The 17,454-nt window shown below is 40.4% G+C and overlaps 1 protein-coding gene across 2 annotated transcripts in view; it reads left to right on the top strand.

The window, feature by feature from the left end:
* mcf2l2 (MCF.2 cell line derived transforming sequence-like 2) overlaps positions 1-17,454 on the top strand; it is a 156,983-nt gene that overhangs the window by 3,950 nt on the left and 135,579 nt on the right. The window contains exon 1 of one of the 2 annotated variants that reach the window (XM_035647906.2): positions 8,435-8,752. The exons of the other annotated variant lie outside the window; for it this stretch is intronic. Coding sequence (XP_035503799.2) covers positions 8,704-8,752 — 49 coding nt within the window. The 5' untranslated portion in view covers positions 8,435-8,703. Of the gene's footprint in view, positions 1-8,434; positions 8,753-17,454 lie in introns of those variants that run through there. 2 annotated transcript variants of the gene reach the window in all.

Genomic DNA, 17,454 nt, shown 5'->3' on the forward strand with positions numbered 1-17,454 from the left:
AGACAACCATACACGTGCATCCTGTCTGATGAAACGAAATACAATGGGTCCTGATAATGGAATCCACCCTGTCCTTTTGAAGGGCCCATATTATGCCCCCTTTTACACAAGTTACATTGGTTTTCAGGTGTGTGCAGTGCACTACATGTCTTTGCCATTCCATGTCAAAACACCTCAAGGATCAAGCCACACAGCACCCTCCTCTTTCTGTATAAACAGCCCTGTGAGACTATGGTCGATTCCAGCGCTTTCCTGCTCACTCCTCGCCCCCCTCCCTTCGTGTTCCGCCTCGCTCCTCCCCGGGTCTGCTGCGCAACTACGGCGTTGCGCTGCCATGACAACACTCGCACGTAACAAGGCACATACACGACGTAGAGACCCGGGAGGCACAGCGAACACGTTCTCCATAATTACACACAGAGCACAAGGGGCTGGGCGATAGAACGTTAACGACATCCCGGCCGGCGGAGCTCGCGGCCGGCCGGTAGCCGCGAGTCTAGCTACGCCGGCAACAATGACAGCTTGTCCACTTATTTCCTCCTCTCTTCTCTCTACTGTCTTCACCCAGTCCTTTTGAAGAAGGCCTGTTGTCCGAATGTCACGTTGGCTCTTCATTAGTGTCACGGAGAACAGACAGAGCCTCCTTGCTGTGTGTTAAATGAGCATGTGTCAAATGATTGTCACATCAGTCATCTGATGCTGCCATAACCACTGCATTTAGCTAATCATCACCTCTTGTCAGTTTCGTTCAGTTGTGGCTGGTGGAATTTGTACGCAATTTTTGCAGCCATTTCAATTGATTTAAAAAGGTCCTGTTCTTCTTTTGACTGCACGAATGATGCCGTAGAAAGTGAATGTAGCACTGAAATGGGCAGTAGGAGATTTTAATCCAATACAATTTTTGTAAAATTCTGTGAATATTTCCTCATGGTCCCGCTGTCTGTTCTGTGTGCGGCGGAAAAAAAATCAGAAAAAAAATCAAACTGCACACAACATTGTCTGTGCAGTTAGTAAATATCACTCCCTGACTCCTTATGAGACATGTTAGCGACAGACACTACAATTCGGGGGTTTGGGCCCTGTGGTTAGCGCATCAGTCTCCCATACCCAAAGCTTGGGGTTCGAGCCCTGGCCAGTGCAGTCCAAAAGTCAACAACAAACGATCTTTCTCCAAAACCACTTACTGCCCCTTTAACGGTCAGATTTTAGCCAGGTTAGCTCTTTCCTGCTGCATTCAGTGTTGTTACATGCTTGGCTAACATGACCTGACCTGCGTTTTGTACTTTTGTGCCATTCACGCAAAGAAATTGAACGAATGTATTCCCCAACACTATAACAGTTAACTACTGTAAAAACAAATCAAGTTTACTTAAATATGTAGTGAATATGTACTGCACCATATGTGCCCGCATGATACTGTACAGCATATACTGTACAGTAAGGTGCTAACATTAGAAATGTCGCTTTGTGTACAGTGTACCACTTGTACAATGTGTGGCCTGTTCACAGTGATTTCACATTCTGAATGTATTGTCATATTCTTTTATACATGTTCAAATCAAATGCATATTTAGATATTTGTATACACATACAGATATTATTACCTTATCTACACTATGTACCTTATACTGTACATCTCCACATTTGTCATTGCTCATAGACCATGTGATAACATGACTCACAGCAAAATACCCTCTTGGTAACCCTAACCCAGCACAAGGACATGTAATTCCCATCAGGCCTGTGTTCCCCTCATGCATAATTCATGACCTTGCATGCTGCTGTATGAATCCCCTATCTAAAATGGCTACTCATGTCCCACTGAAGCGTGTGTCGAGATGAGTAGTACTGAGGTCCCATACCCCCCACTCACAGCCCTGCTCTGTCTGTGAGCTTTTCCTAAACTTGGTTTTATTTAAAGGGCCCATATTGTCAAAATTTAGATTTCCTTGCTTTTTAAAAAAATAATAAAGGTTTAGGGGCTCTAAGTACTGTAAAAGTGTCAAAACGGGCAATAAACAAACAAAAACACAGCCTAAATTAAGCAGCTGCTTTTTTTTACGATGCCCCAGGCCTTCCGCAGAAATGTGAAGTACAGTCACCGCCTTCAGCTGTTCCGCTGGCACTGCCCAACCATCATTCCATTGCTGAGCTATAAACAACACAAAATGTCGAAGAAAACGCTGTTCAGTCGATGTCAGGAAGCTACGTCATTGCACAGGCCTCATTAATATTTAATCATGGCACAGGCTTCCTAAGAATATTAATATAAGAGACCAGTGGCTAATGCATTGCCCAAGAAGTGTTGAGAGGGAGACAGACACGCTCCTGCTCTGGTGCCGGCTCATCTGGGCTGTAGCAGCTGGAGGTCCTGCCGGCAGCTTTGTCCGGCGTCCATCGCTAAGCAGTTAGCTTAGGCAGCAGTTTGCTCTGGCGTCTTCCACCGCGGCCTATGAAACTGGTTACTGATGAATTTTGCATTGGTTAGCTTACAGACTGTTTTGATTAGCATTACTGCTGCGCACAGCTCTTCTCTCTGTCTCTCTCTCTCTCGCTCATATTACGCACAGACTCCATTCACTGCCCCATTCATGACAGGAGTTACGCCACTCATGCAACATGTGATGTGGTTGGTTGTCTCCTGTCGTCAACATGTTGCATGTGGTTGGCCTTGCCGTGCGTCACTCAGACAACAGTCGGCCAATCAGAAGAGAGGCTCATCAATTAGACAGGCCAAAAATACATGTTTCTTTGCAGAGCTACTGAGAAAAGAGCTATAAAACCATATTGAGATGTTTTTTGGTGCTAAAAAAAATATCAAAACTTCAAATAAAACATCAGAAAGGTGTACAATATGAGCCCTTTAAGGGGACGTGCAAGCAACCCTGTGAGTGCGCGCAGAGAAGAAATGCTTGCTCGCGAGTTTTAAACTCTCAGATACTGTTCTGTGCATTAAAAGACATCTGACAGCATAAAAAAATATTTTTAAGTTTTTTCCACTTAGTATTAGACACATCTACATTCAGTATTAGACACATCTACATCCTGACAAAGTGCACAGGGCACTTTCCATTTGAAAGGGGAATGATAAAAGAGCTGGATAATACTAACATCTCTGGGTGATGGCTACAAAATGTTGACTTTGACCCCAATACTAAACGTGTTTTTTCACGTGATCATGTGAGGTAAAACCAGCGCTACAGTCTTTTTACCTTTGTCTGTCGCTATACAAATAAAATAAAATTTAATTGAATGCAGTTGACTGCATCATTTTCCAAAGTCTCAGTTTTTGCCCGTCTATACTACAATGCAGCCCCAGAGTTTTCAAATTAAAACGGGGCAAGCGGCGTTTCAAAACTTTTCTGTTTTAGTTGCTTGCAAACTCCGGAGTAGTGTGGACAGCATGAGTAAACGTAGCAGTGATTTGTTTTACAACAAAAACGTAGAAATGTAGATATAGCCGAAGGCTTTTGTCGACCAGCATGCAAGCTGTGATAAACCCACTTTAAACTACCTCCCCAGTATCAATTGGTAGAATGACAAAGTCAATGATTTGCTGGAGCATTTGTAATTTGTAGTTTGGTGTTGAAGAAATTTGTCAAGTGCTTGTGATTTAAGCGAACATGGGTCCCTTGAAAGGCGCTAAATAAAACTAAGTTATTATTATTATTATTATTAGTCCTGCTTTCTTCACGAACATATATTATTATTATTTATTATTATTATTATTTTCTTATTATTTTCAAATCCAAAATGCTATTCCTGATTGTTTCTCTTCAAAGCTTCCATACGTTTTATTGGTATCAGTACACCCTTACCTACATTTACATCAGCATTAATTAATTAATTAATTAAAATCTAGCTTGTTTCTTTGCCCACAAGGAGCAAATGCAGTTTTAAAGTCTCAGTTGAAAAAAATAATACTTTTTTCCCACTTTTTAACTTTTTTCCGTGTTAAATTTTCTCATATGCCAAATGCGAGCCCAAGAATCATTTTACGTATGTATACAATCCACTTTTTCCCCAATATAATATTGGCTATAGGGAGGAAATAACATATGGACCTCTGGGGTTTAAAGTAAGATTTTCTCACAATGACCACAATCTCATGTGATTACCCTCAGATGGCTGCTCTGGGTTTGTTGTGCTGCCCAGAGGCCCCTCCTACCAGCCCCTTTGTTGTCATGACGTCAGAACTGCATTCTCTCTGCTTCCTCTTCCTGTCTCAGATACGGAGGTGGTGGTGGTGGAGAGGGGTGGGTCACCATATACTTTGTCAGCTGGACGAAGGACATGTTCTCAACAACACAGCTGAACAATAGAATTGATCCACTCTGCACGAGAGAACTTTAACAGTCTGGACTAATTTCCTCACTGCACAGATTGAGCCACAGTCAAGTGAGCTGGTGATTGACTTCTACAACAGGCCAATGCTGGCGCCAGTTTAGAACTGATTCTTCGAGAACTGATGTTTTTCACATAGCGACACACTATTTTCCAGTTGGTGGCAATAATGCACTAATTTATTGTTTGACAACCACCAATTTTATTCAAAAGAAGAGCAAGACTCATGCAGCAGAAGTTTTGTAATTTATATTAGAAAGAAAGACAGGACTGGGGGCGATATGTCCAAAAAAGATATCAAGATAAAAATGTTCACATCAGTAGGTATCGACAATTATCCCGCTCACATTTATTTAGTTTTTTGGTTTAAAGATTTTTGCTCCTGACTAAAGGTTGTGGTTATGGGCAGAGAATGACAAACATTTGCTTAATAGCCAAACCTTTTGCAAATCTGAGCTAGAAAATTTAAACCAATTATGTATTTTATCTCCTCACCATGCTTACAAATTGAATATATATATATATATATATATTTAACTTCTGTTATATTGCTATTGTTAAAATTTAGATTGCGACGATTATTGTTATTGTGTTTTGACCAGGCCTAGGCTCAAAACAGAAACTGCTGTGCTTCCTTTTTTAGAAATTTTATGATTATACATCTCACATTTGAAGGTTTATGAAGGCTTCTCTCTGCCGCAACTGCTTTTCACATGTTTTATCAAAATGGCAGAGAACTTCTTGTGGTAGCCCCTCCCATAGCTGTTAACATCAGTTCTAACTTTTGAACCTGCAATTTTGTGGAGCCGTGACCACCAGGTTGGTGGAAAAGGGTGTTGTAGTGTTGACGAAACATGCTTGACTGAGGGAATCAATGTATTGTTTAGGGGAATTTTAGGTTAGGAATTCCTCGTACTTTATGGAAATGACAAAGCTAGAGAGTACCACAGTACCCTAAGATGTGGTGGCATGGTAAAACATTAAGGATGCTACACTCAGTTGAGATTGATTGATTTGTATGCATAATCCAATTAGTCAAAACTCCTTTAATCAAATGCAATAATCAATCATGATATGAACAACTGGATAGATGTTCAAATGGAAAGGGTTGTGATATTGAGTGTGGATCATCACACATATTTTGCTATTTCAAATTTTCCTTTTTTCATTCTGTGGAAACTTTTGAAATGGATAATCGTCGTGTGAATTTTTAAAATGTGGATTGAAACAAGGAGAAGCATAAGAGTGTCAAGCTAAGGCTTCATTCAGTGGAAAACTATATACATATTTCCTTTCATTCCTAGAGTGAGATGAGAAGTTAAGAAACTGTGTGTCATTAGAACATACAGGGAGATATAACTATGTCCCTCTCTGAACTTCATTAATATACCTAACATGTTCATGCTGAAACACAGTTTGGCTTATGGGGAGTTAAAGTACTAACTTAAACTCCCCATAATAATCTTTTTTAGATGCCAAGCTAGACTAACTGTGTCCCGACTCAAGCTCCATACTTAACACACAGACAAAAGATTTATATAGATTTTCCTTAACATAACCAAAAACAAATCAAGCATATTTCCCAAATGTATAGTTTTTTCTCTGTCTTCCACATCCTCTGCTCTTCTACAAGCAACCCTGGTGCTATTCTTGGACGATCAGCTGACATCATCATTTTACTTACAGTCAAGCAATGTGGAGATGCAGTGTGATATAATCAGAAGTCAGTGAAAACCCCCAAATACACAGTAACTGAACAACAGCTTTGTCCAGACTCCTATTGATTGAGCAACCAAAACCCCATGTAAACAAATCCTGTTGACAGGATTTGTGAAGTTGCATTAGCATGACTGAATATATGACATTACAACTGCCTCAATATGACAGTAAGAGGATTAACTGGAGACAGCGAGTTGTGGGAGGATCAGATGGAGAACATCTGATTACATGTGTGTGTACTTTAAGGCTGCATCCTTTACACTTTGGCCACAAGTATACAGTACATTCACAATTACACATGAAAAACAAAGCTATGAGGACTGTTGATTTATTGCAGAAAATGTTCTATTTTTTAACAAGCAGGCCTTGTATGACGTATGTTTGTTTCCCGAGCATCGGGCTTTCACAGCAGCCACTAAGAAAGGGAAGGAGGAAGTGGTGGAAGGAAGGGGGGGTTGCACACATCAATCTCAAGGAAGAAAGCTTTGACTGTGAGACCACAAAATTCATAATCTATATTTCCAGATGTCTTTGGCTGGCATTTACCTGATTGGTTAATGAGATGCATTTTCAAACCTGTGGATGCAGCCTGGCGTAGAATGCATATTAGTCTGGGACCTCTCAGTTGTTTTTCTATTTCCAAGAGGCTTTACCAGTGGACTAAGGGGAAAAGTCTCTGGACGCAATTGGATAAACCTACAACCAGTGAGAGCAACGAATCATGTGATGTCTTTTGAGAGACACAAAAATGTCAACAGACTAGAGCGTGCAGAGAGGAGATGCCTGGGGTGATGATTCCACAATATCTGTGAACAAGTGTTGCTGTTTTTGTGGGAGAATTTTTTAAATATTGGTACTATTGCTTGTTCATCAGTGGTAGCCTAGGTTGTCTACAAAAGTCGCTTCTCTCTGCGTCATGGTATAAACCCCTGCCCATTATCAGATAAACGGTTGTGATTTGACCAGCAAGTTTTCTACTGGGGGAAAATCACTTTCCAATGCAGACGTAGTTTGGCAGAGCAAATGAGCTCCCAGAATTTGTCTGGGTCACAGGCTACTGTGGATGTGGAGAGACACACGTAACAGTGTTAGAAATAGAACAACTGGAACAGATGTGTCAAGGAAATGTGTGTTTGAAGTAACTGAAATTAATATCAAATCAAGCTACTATTTCCAAAGAATACTTTGTGACTGTGATGGAGAAAACTTTGTATCTGTTAGACATTTCTCTGGAATGCACAAGTTTACATAAGAGGAATGCTAATGAACAGAGCATCTACCACTGTTAGGCAAATGTAGTTAGTATGGGATTCAAGACAAATAGTTGGTGGCACTAATTCTAAAACCCTGCAGAAGAAAAGTGAACAATTAGAGCATGTAATTAAAAGAGCAGCAGTGAAACCTCACATGATGGAAAATGGAAGAGTCTTGGAGCAGCCCAGGATTGCATGATTAACATACTCTGTCCCATTTAGAAATGTGGAAATGTTGGCGTATGCACCCAGTGAGCAACAGATAAATGTAATCAATGGCCATCTTTGAACATGGTATGCATTTCTTTCAAATAAATCCACCTGAAAACATGATGGATTAATGTTTGTTTCAGTAAAGTCTTCTCATCATTTAATACAGAGCTGATGTTTTGGATCTTTTGAGTGGAAGCTTGAGTGATGTTTAAGTCAAATGCTTCATCCATCCATCTAGCATGAAAACAGGTGCTACTCTTGTGTCTTTCCATTTTAAAACAGTATTTGCCTAGCTGTCTTTGCAGACATGCAACAGCTTTTACTCACATAGCATGTTTGCCATATTTACTTCTATAGCTACAGAGATTGTTTATTGAGCACTTCCAGAAGACCTCAATACGTAGACACTGACTGCAGCTGCTACTGTTGTTCTGCTTCCTCAACATGGTAAATGGACTGTATTTATGTAGCACTTTTCTAGTCACATAAACGACTCAAAGCATTTTACAGGATCACATTCACCCAGTCACACACATTCATACAGCGCTGCTATTACCGCACATTTTTCTGTCACATTCATACACTGTCGGAAGAGCCGTCAGAGGCAATTTAGGGTTAAGTGTCTGAAGTGTCTTGCCCAGGGACACAACGGCATGTAGACTGGCGGAAGCTGGGATTGAACCGCCAACCTTTGGGTTGGTGGATGAATGACTCTACCTGCCCCATGAACACAGGATGACCAGTTAGACAAAGTGTAAAGGGACACATGAAAAAATTGAGGGGAAGGATGCAGAGGGGAAGGGAGGGCCCCGCTGCATGAAGAGAGTATTGTTGAGAATAATAGTCTGAAACCATGGTAAGAAATGAGCCGCTCAGCTGGTCACAAGGCTGCCAGGAGAGGCTCAGACCCCTGCTCTGACAAAAACACACACCCACACCCACTCTCACACACGTTCACATTCCCTGTCTCTCTCACTCCCTATCCCTGTCTTTCTCACACACAAAAGAGAAGGGCTGTTCCTGCAGTATTAAGGGAGAGCGAACAGCCCTTAGGACTGGGCTGTGGTGTCGCTGGACCTGTGTGTGTGTGTGTGTACGTGTGTTGTGTGTTATGTTGCTGTGGACGTTGGACTGGATGCTGGTTTAACTACACAGCTCCGCCCCTTCCTCCTGTATGGATTTGCTTCAGAGCAAGAACAGCAGCAACATGGGATCGGTAATCTGTAAGTGATGAAACATTTTTAAATTCACTATTATACAGTGTTACGGGTGTGTCTGTGTGTAGTGTATGTGGTAGACACACTGTGCCTAGTAAGAATCTAATTAAGGGACAGCACCTGGGACAAGTTGAGACAGTATGCACTTTGGTATTGTCATTGATGGGTAGACTCACAGTCCAAAGTTGGGACTTTTATCTGGAGTAGTTGTTGATAAGTCTTTGTATTACCAGTGGAGTTAGGTGATGCTATATCTAAGCAGTGATATCTGTAAACTGTAAGACCCAGGACACAGTGTGGGAGCCAAGTTACACTGCGACATTCATGTTCATGCTTAGATTAGAATTAGTGCAGTTTATATCTTGTTTAGTATCTTAGGTCTAATAGTTAAGCATGTTACTGTCACCTTAAGGGAAGTAGCTTATGGCTTTGATGTCCTGGACATCAAAGTATCAAGGTGCCTGTGCTGTTCATCAGTGATGCTGACCAGTGAGTTCAGTTGATATTCAGAAACCTACCAAGCGACACGTTTTCTTACTGTAGTATACCCATCTGTACTTTGCTTTGGATACATCTATAAGGTTTCACCAGAGTACTGTGAAGCTTTTTCCTACCACGATTGGTGTACACAAGTCAAATTCGAGGAAACCAACATTTTTTTTGTGTCTCAAGTGAATTTTTGTAATTTATGCAGAGTTATTGCACTTCAGCAGTGTTCACAGGTAAATATATACAGTAATACTGTCGTATGGCTGCCACCACATGTCATTCATGTAATGTGGTCCATAAAACACAACACAGATCAGCTACAATCTTTAAGCAGTTAACTGGCTTTAAAATTATGACTGATTTGTGTCTCACTGTGGTCGGTTTCAAAAGACTTCATTCTGAGTTATATAAATTAGGACGTACTTTGTAGTTTAAATTATTTTCCTTGACTAACGCAAAAATTCACTGATCTTTTTTTCGGCTAATTTTTAAAGGGGGCAGTAAGCTATTTTGGGGAAAGATTGATTGTTGTTAATATTTTGAATAATGCACTGGCCGGTGCTAGAACCCACAGCCTCCGGTATGGGAGATGGACGCGCTAACCACAAGGCCAAAACCCCTGAGTCGTAGCGTCTATCGTCGGCATGTCTCTTAAGTCACAATAACTATTTTTTGTAAGAACAATTATTAGGCAAGAAATTATTTCGATAAATGATATTATTGTCATTTTTTGCAACTGAAACATTTCAGCCTTTAGCAAAGGGCTATTGGTGGCTACTCTTCTCCTACACCATTTGTGTTTCTGCCAGTTTGCTATAGGATTTTTTTTTCAGCAGTTGGGGCAGTTCATCAAAGCAGCAATAGGGGCAAAACTATTGTGCATTCAGTGCACAACATCTATGTGCATGTTAAAGATCTTTACTGGTGCTTCTGCTGATCAGCAGACTGACAGTCGCACTAAGAGACACTGTGCATTGCTCCACGTCAATGTCGTGCTGCCTTAAATGTTTGTCCAGATTCGAGGTGCGACCCGAATTGCAGCTAATAAACAACCTGCATTTACTACAATTTGTAGTGCAGGAAATATTGAGGAAATATAAGCTGAATTTTACAAAATGTGCATTGGATTGATTTAAAATTGCTTACTCCCCATTTAAGTTTACCAAAAGTCTTAATATATAATACATTATACATGTGTATTCAACTATGCATGGATATGCAAGTATTTGTATTGTATGTAGTTTATATGCAGGCACACGCACACATATATACACTCCCTTACAATAGGTCGTAGTTGTGCTTGTGGTAGTCACAGGGACGGGCATATGCAGATGTTCTGTAATAGGCTTTACTTTCTAATGCAGAGATTATGACAGAGAGGCAGACATACAGAGATAAAGTGGTTAGAGGCAGCTTGCTGGCTCTACAGGGACAAACAAGCAAGAAGAGGCGCAGTAGCAGTGCTTTAGGGGGAAATAGCTGTGTGCGTGTGTGTGTGTGTATGTATAACAGACAGCAGAGGCACCGAGGGACCATTGTTTCTGCTGCAGAGCCAGTGGCCAGGCTTCATGGACTGATGCAGTAGAGAGGAGCACACACTCTCATACTAGATAAAAGGAGGTGGATATATAACGAGATGGACACTCTTGACAGGGTACAGTACCAGACCTTCTCATCTAGTTGTCCAAAATGTGGTAAATATGGCCGAGCCTATTCCACCGTAAGGATCTCTACAGCTGAGATGGAGTCTTACTTCCACTTCCTGGGAGTGTGTCAGGAGACCGAGACAGGCATACTAAGAAGTACGTGTATCTGTTCCTGCCTCATGTCCAGTTTTGCATTGTTTTTGGTGACTAGAGCCTCGTTTTTAGTTAGTATTAAGTTCAAGGCATAATACAAGCTTTGCAGGTGCATCACAAACGTCCTTGAACAGTGTCACAGTCTTGTTATTGGTCAAAAGAAAGCTCTGACATGGTTGACAGGTTACCATATGTATGTATTTTGTCTGGGGCCCTGCCTTGTACTTGGGCCCTGTGTCTGAGTAGATGCTGAACTTACATTGTGCAAACATGGTTGCAAATAATAACAGATGATAATTTACTTAAAATCGTGATTCAGATAACTGATCATGATTCTATCCCAAAGATCATCATATGATAATTGCTTGGGAACAGAAGGATGCATTTGTTGGCTGCGTTTGAAGGAGCCTTCAAAATGGGACAGCCTAGTCATACTCAGGTTAATTGTGGTCCTGAGCAGTTTGGTTTGCTTTGATTTTTTTGTTGACAGTGGTTCCTCATTATACCGTCAAACTAAGCAACTCACTACCTCTTATTAGATATAAAGTACAACTCCAACCAGTTTTGCAGACTGGCTTCAATGTTACCAACAGAAATCACCAATTTCACCATAAACAAACTTATTAAAAGCCAAGGATATTTTCAGTGTCAGGCCCCACAAAGCCACAGACTCCACATTGTATAAGTAGAAGTAAGTGTGTTGTGATCCCTTCACATGCCTGGAAGTGCACTAAAAGATATATGATTATCCCCTGAAAAGGAATGTGAAAACTGTGGCCCAATCCCTTTTACTTGTGCAGGCTAGTGTTCCACATTTCGACAAAACATAAATTCAGTTAACAGGAACTACCCACTCATTAATACATGTGTATAAATAAACAAAAGTCTCATACATTATATCAGTGTGCTGTTCACAAGGTGTTTCTACTGCCCCCAAGGGGCCAAACGTATCTTAGTTATTGCAGGTTAAACAAAGAAGTAACTTAAACCAGTCTTTCCCTGAACCTGACCAAGTCATAACTATGACCCACAGCTTCTTATCTGTGTTTTTGTTAGCTGAGTTTAAGCTTCTTGTATGTATTGCTGTTACAGAGGAAATTAAACCCCAATAAGTGGAAAGCACTTCCTGACATCTTTATTGCAGAAATGCAGCAGGTCCCAAATCATCTTGGTGTGGGATTTATGTTCTGCTTTAGTTTTTTATGTTTCATTTTAACTAGACATAGTAAAGTGTGAATGACCCAAAGTATTATAAACAGTTTTTGAATCCCTATTACTAACTGGAAACAGCAGCTAAACCATAGAGCAGAGAGCCATCTCATACAAGATCTTGAATTTTTTTGTAAACTCGGCACAGTTCCACACTTTTCAGGATAGACAGAAAATAGAGTAGTTTAGAGGCACAGCAGGCAATCTGTTCTTCATTTGAACTCACTGGGACACCAACACTCCATAGCAGCTGGTAGGAGCTGAGGGGGGTGGGGGGTTTCCTAAGGAATTGGTTCCTTCAATAAGTTGTTAAATGATCATTCTGAAGATCAATCCTACACTAAAAGTAGTCCCCAGCACACACTGTCTTATCCTCTGCGTAACGTTTGCTGAAAATGACGTTTCTCATCACTTAATGTGTGATGTGAGTTGACTAATGGGAAAATCTCCTAGAACCCTGCTTTGACATGCTTAGGTATATGATTAAAACAAAAAAATAATGACACACAAAGCATAGACAAGTGCACACTGTCTATAGAAGGATAATGACATTTGTGCCTGTAGTGAGTCAGTGTTTTTTCTGTTGTCAAGCCCATGCCTGTTTGTCAGTAGTATGTATTTCATGAGGTGATAATGATATTCATTGGAATAGTGTGTGTGTGTGTGTGTGTGTGTGTGTGTGTGTGTGTGTGTGTGTGTGTGTGTGTGTGTGTGTGTGTGTGTGTGTGTGTGTGTGTGTGTGTGTGTGTGTGTGTGTGTGTGTGTGTGTGTGTGTGTGTGTGTGTGTGTGTGTGTGTGTGTGTGTGTGTGTGTGTGTGTGTGTGTGTGTGTCATTAGACATCCTTTGATTGTCTTCTTGTGCTGACGCCTTCTTCCTGAGAACCAATAGGAAACCCCCCTTCACCTGGACCTTGAGGAACGATCACCCAAAAATAACTCAAGCTCTGCACATTGTATGTGTGTGTGTGTGTGTGTGTGTGTGTGTGTGTGTGGGCAAACATGTTGTTACATCTCAGAGTTTTTTGTTCCTCTAAATCTCATCTTGACTCCTACACGTTTCCCTTAATTGCCATCAATGATAAGATAATAACTCAGCTGGAAGAACACAGGTATCTTTTTATAGCCTTCGCTGAAATTTCGTATCTACTAGATATATTTCAGAAGTGCACTAGGTAACTGTGCATGGCTCTGTCCACTCTGCTGAAGCACTTATCTCTCTGTCTCTCTCATACATTACCTGCTGTGCTGTCCACTCTCACTGTAACCTCTCTTCACTGACCTCTGTGAGTATCATTCTCATTGCTGCTGTGAACAGTGAGCACCTCACATGACACATGACAGATCAGAGAAGACTTCATTAAGACTTCAAAAATATGATAACTCCATCCTCATTTTCTTCTTGGCCAAATGTTTTCCTCCTGAATATCTCCTCTTGTATTTTGACATCATCTTTGGTAGTGAACTCAGTTTTTATTGTTTGTGGTTCGTCTCATTCCAAATTTCCGATGCCCATTTTTCTTCAAACTGAAGAAAAACCTCTACTTTTTAATATAAAACTAAATGTAAAACTTACTTACTTAAAATAAAGTAATTCGGTCACGGGGGACATTTACTATATTAAAATATTAAAATTATTACTGGAGGTTGGGTACGTATGGGTCCCTAAGAGATTCCTTATGTAAGACACAAGACATGCGGGCAGAGTGGACAGAACAGTGGAGTGTTCAAATTTCTTAAGGTCGCAGTCTTAAACCATATACTGCTGGTGGATGCAGCTTTTAATTCTGGTGATTGGGAAATAGCATGTCGTTGTGGTAGCATCAACGATCCCTCACGGATCACATGGTGGTTGTCTGGGACAGTTGTCTGGGCAATAATGGCACACAGAGGGAAGAGCTGAAGGAGCCTGAGGGTTCAGTGTATGTATGTAGGGCCTGTTACAGAGCAGGCTTCTGGAACCAGTCTTTGTTGTTTTCATTCCCTGCTAAGTCATACTGATGGTACATGTCTTCACCTTTTTTGAAGGCAACTGTACTGTCTTTTGAAGTACTAGACTGTTTACACTGGGGATAGATCTAATAACTGAAACCTATCCACGTAACGCAATCCTGCTGTTGCTGATACTGGTGACAGTGTACAAGTACTACGCTATCAATCTGCTGAGAGAGTAAACATAACCACTCACTATCCCATAAAAGTGAAAGATATCACTTTCGTGCCTTCTCTCCCCACAACAAAACAACAAGTCGTCCAAATGAAACAGCAGGATACAAAGTTTGTTCTTTCCCTCTACAACAACAACAACAAAAGCATTTTTTTATCCCCATCAGCAGGACGATGTCACTTGTCTGTGCCTCCCAAAACTGTTACAGAGGACTGTTAAATAAAATACATTAGTTTCACAATGTGATTTCACTGTATAAAAAGGGACTTGTTTACTTTTTTAAGCTAGTGGTTTGTGTTAAAGTGACCACTTTCATTAAGGTGAGGGAATAACTTTAAGGTTAAGGAACAATGTTGGTTGGTATTGGGAAATGAACATGATCACATATTTTCTTTAAGCCATTTGTCCATCATTTTTCTAGAACAACATCATTAGACTTCCTCCTTTGCTCTAATAATTACACTCAAGGTCGTATGAACGTGAGGACATTTCATTTTGGTGAACTGACAATCTCACAGAGAGACAGCTGCTTGTGTATTTTTTGAAGAGCTAACACTGACTGAACACAGCCCCATAGACAGGAACTGTCTTAGACCAGCATCTGATTTCCTCTGGTGGGCCCCTATTTAAAGGCAATCAATAAAAGCATTAATGGGAAACAATAATATCCACTGGCTCACCCCAGGGCTGTGTCCTCTCACCCTTACTTTTTTATCCTGTGTACAAACATGAGCCAAAACAATCGTGACAACAGCCATATTGCTGCGGATGAAACAGTTATTGTGAGTCTGCAACATAACAATGGCCCGTTATTTTATTATTTTTTAGTAGAAAAATTTAATGAAAGGTGAATAAAATGGAATGGACAAATGTTTTGTTTTTCGTACTGTACATTGTTGAACAATAAACAGTACTATTTTGAACAAATAACTAATATAAAGTATATGATGTGTGTTGAGTGAGGGGACTAACATAAATCCTGTCAGAGGAAAAAAGTAACAGAACTCAATATAATCAGACAGACTGTTACCTAAACCTGGTCTCTATTGTTGCTAAGGGTTGTAGGTCTTTTACTATGAACCTGGTCACAGCGATGTGTCACTCATTCACACAGCCGGTCCTGGGCATAGGCTGTATAGGCAAATGCTAAGGGCACTGTCATCCATTGGGGGCGCCGCGGCGCTGCAAACATAAAGTTTATGTCATGGCTCTGACTTGACTGCTCCTCTTTCAGTTCTCTGTCTTTCAGTGGGCGTGGTCTTCCTGAGTTCCTTGCTCGGCTGCACACCTGTTCCTGATCAAGCTCGTTATCTCCTGCATTAAAGCTGTGACTCTTCGACTCCTCGTCACCAGATTGTTTTGTTTCCACTGTGGTTAAAACCTCGGACAGTTCAGATCTTGTTCGGAAATTTCTCGAAGCTGATTTTGCTTCTCTGATTGTTTTGCTTAGTTTCTGAGGGTTTAATTACAAAAAAAGACATACTGACCCTGATCTGTCAGTCACAACATTGTTGACAACATTATGAACACTGTCTGATATCTTGATTAATCATTAATCCACCTTTAGGGTGGATTAATGCCTGAAGCTGGATTTATGCCTGACGCATCGGTCCTTCCTCACGGCCGCGGTGACGTCATTTTTATGTTACTATGTAAGTTAGTTTTTCTAATGCCAAACTGCTAGACATCCCTTTCATCCAAATGAACAACAGTTTAAAACAATATCCTCCAGCTCTGTCCTGTCATTACAATTATGCAACGTCTGGATGTTACGCCCTCTCTCTGACCTGGACTTTTGGGTTTTATTTTGTATCTTTTAGGGTGCAGTTTAATTGTCAAATTTGCTTAGGAAGCTTCCTAAATCCTGAAATTAACCGGACGTATTTCATCGGCAGCCATGTTAAAAGCTGATCATATTGTCTAAATGCATAGGAAAGGTGCTTCAATGCTTCCTGTCCTATCTCCTTTAGCATAGGGTACAATGGACTTTCCTATGCAAAAGGACAGAAGAAATAGACGCCCCACAATTCATTGAGGCAGCAATTTTTAACGTGACGCGCCATGCACAAATGTAAACGATTTTATCCGAAGTACAAGAAGAAGAAGAAGAGTATGAACATGACCCAGAAGGGACGCACGTCATTATGTAAGTTACCGTTGCCTATGAAGCAATTACATCTCATGCCACACAGTTGTAAAACACACAATCCTGGATGGAGCCGCTATGTTTTTTGTAGTGCATCTTTGGAAAATCAGTCATGTTGGAAAGAAAGTGGATATAATGGCTCTCAGTGTATCTTCTAAATTTTGATTTGTGGCTACAAAAACAATGTTTTTAAGTTTTGGAAATTTTGTGGTCTTGGTTAGAAATATTAAAAAAAATTCAATGCTGACTTTCCCAACATTCAACTCAAATCACCATCTTTTCTTACCAAGTTGTCTAAACTTAACAACTTCAGCCGTCCACAATGATCCCCTTTCCTTCAACTTCTGTGCAGAATAACACAGATGATTGGAAAAAGAAAATATTGCCAATAATACAATCCAATTTATGAACAGAATTTTTAAATATATAGTCATGGACCAAGATAAAATTTGACATGTTGTCCCCATAGTTTAATGGGGTTGTATGAAAAGATAATGGGAGTTAGAGTAAATACAATAATTTGATATTATGTGACCACAAGTTCTCTTTGTTCACTTCCTTTGCTCAATGTTGTTGATTTGGAAAACTTTTGTACAGTGGGACAGAACAATGAACATTGATACAATACAGTATACAGCTGTGTAGTGTGAGAATTTTGTCATGTTTATGCTCTCGTGGGAAGTGGTTCCCAAAACATGTCTGATGACATGACTGTATAGGCAATTGTACTGAAAACTGTGTGAGCATGTAGTGTTGTTGTGAAAAAAATAAGCTCACATACACAAGTACATATGAACAATGTCAAGATGATTATCATAATTTAATACATTTCTTATTGATTCATTTGAACGTGAGAAGATACATTTTCTCATCCTCTGTTTTGTTTCACTTGTATATGAAG

This window comes from Scophthalmus maximus, chromosome 13, assembly GCF_022379125.1.
Source record: "Scophthalmus maximus strain ysfricsl-2021 chromosome 13, ASM2237912v1, whole genome shotgun sequence".
NCBI classification, from domain to species: domain Eukaryota; kingdom Metazoa; phylum Chordata; class Actinopteri; order Pleuronectiformes; family Scophthalmidae; genus Scophthalmus; species Scophthalmus maximus.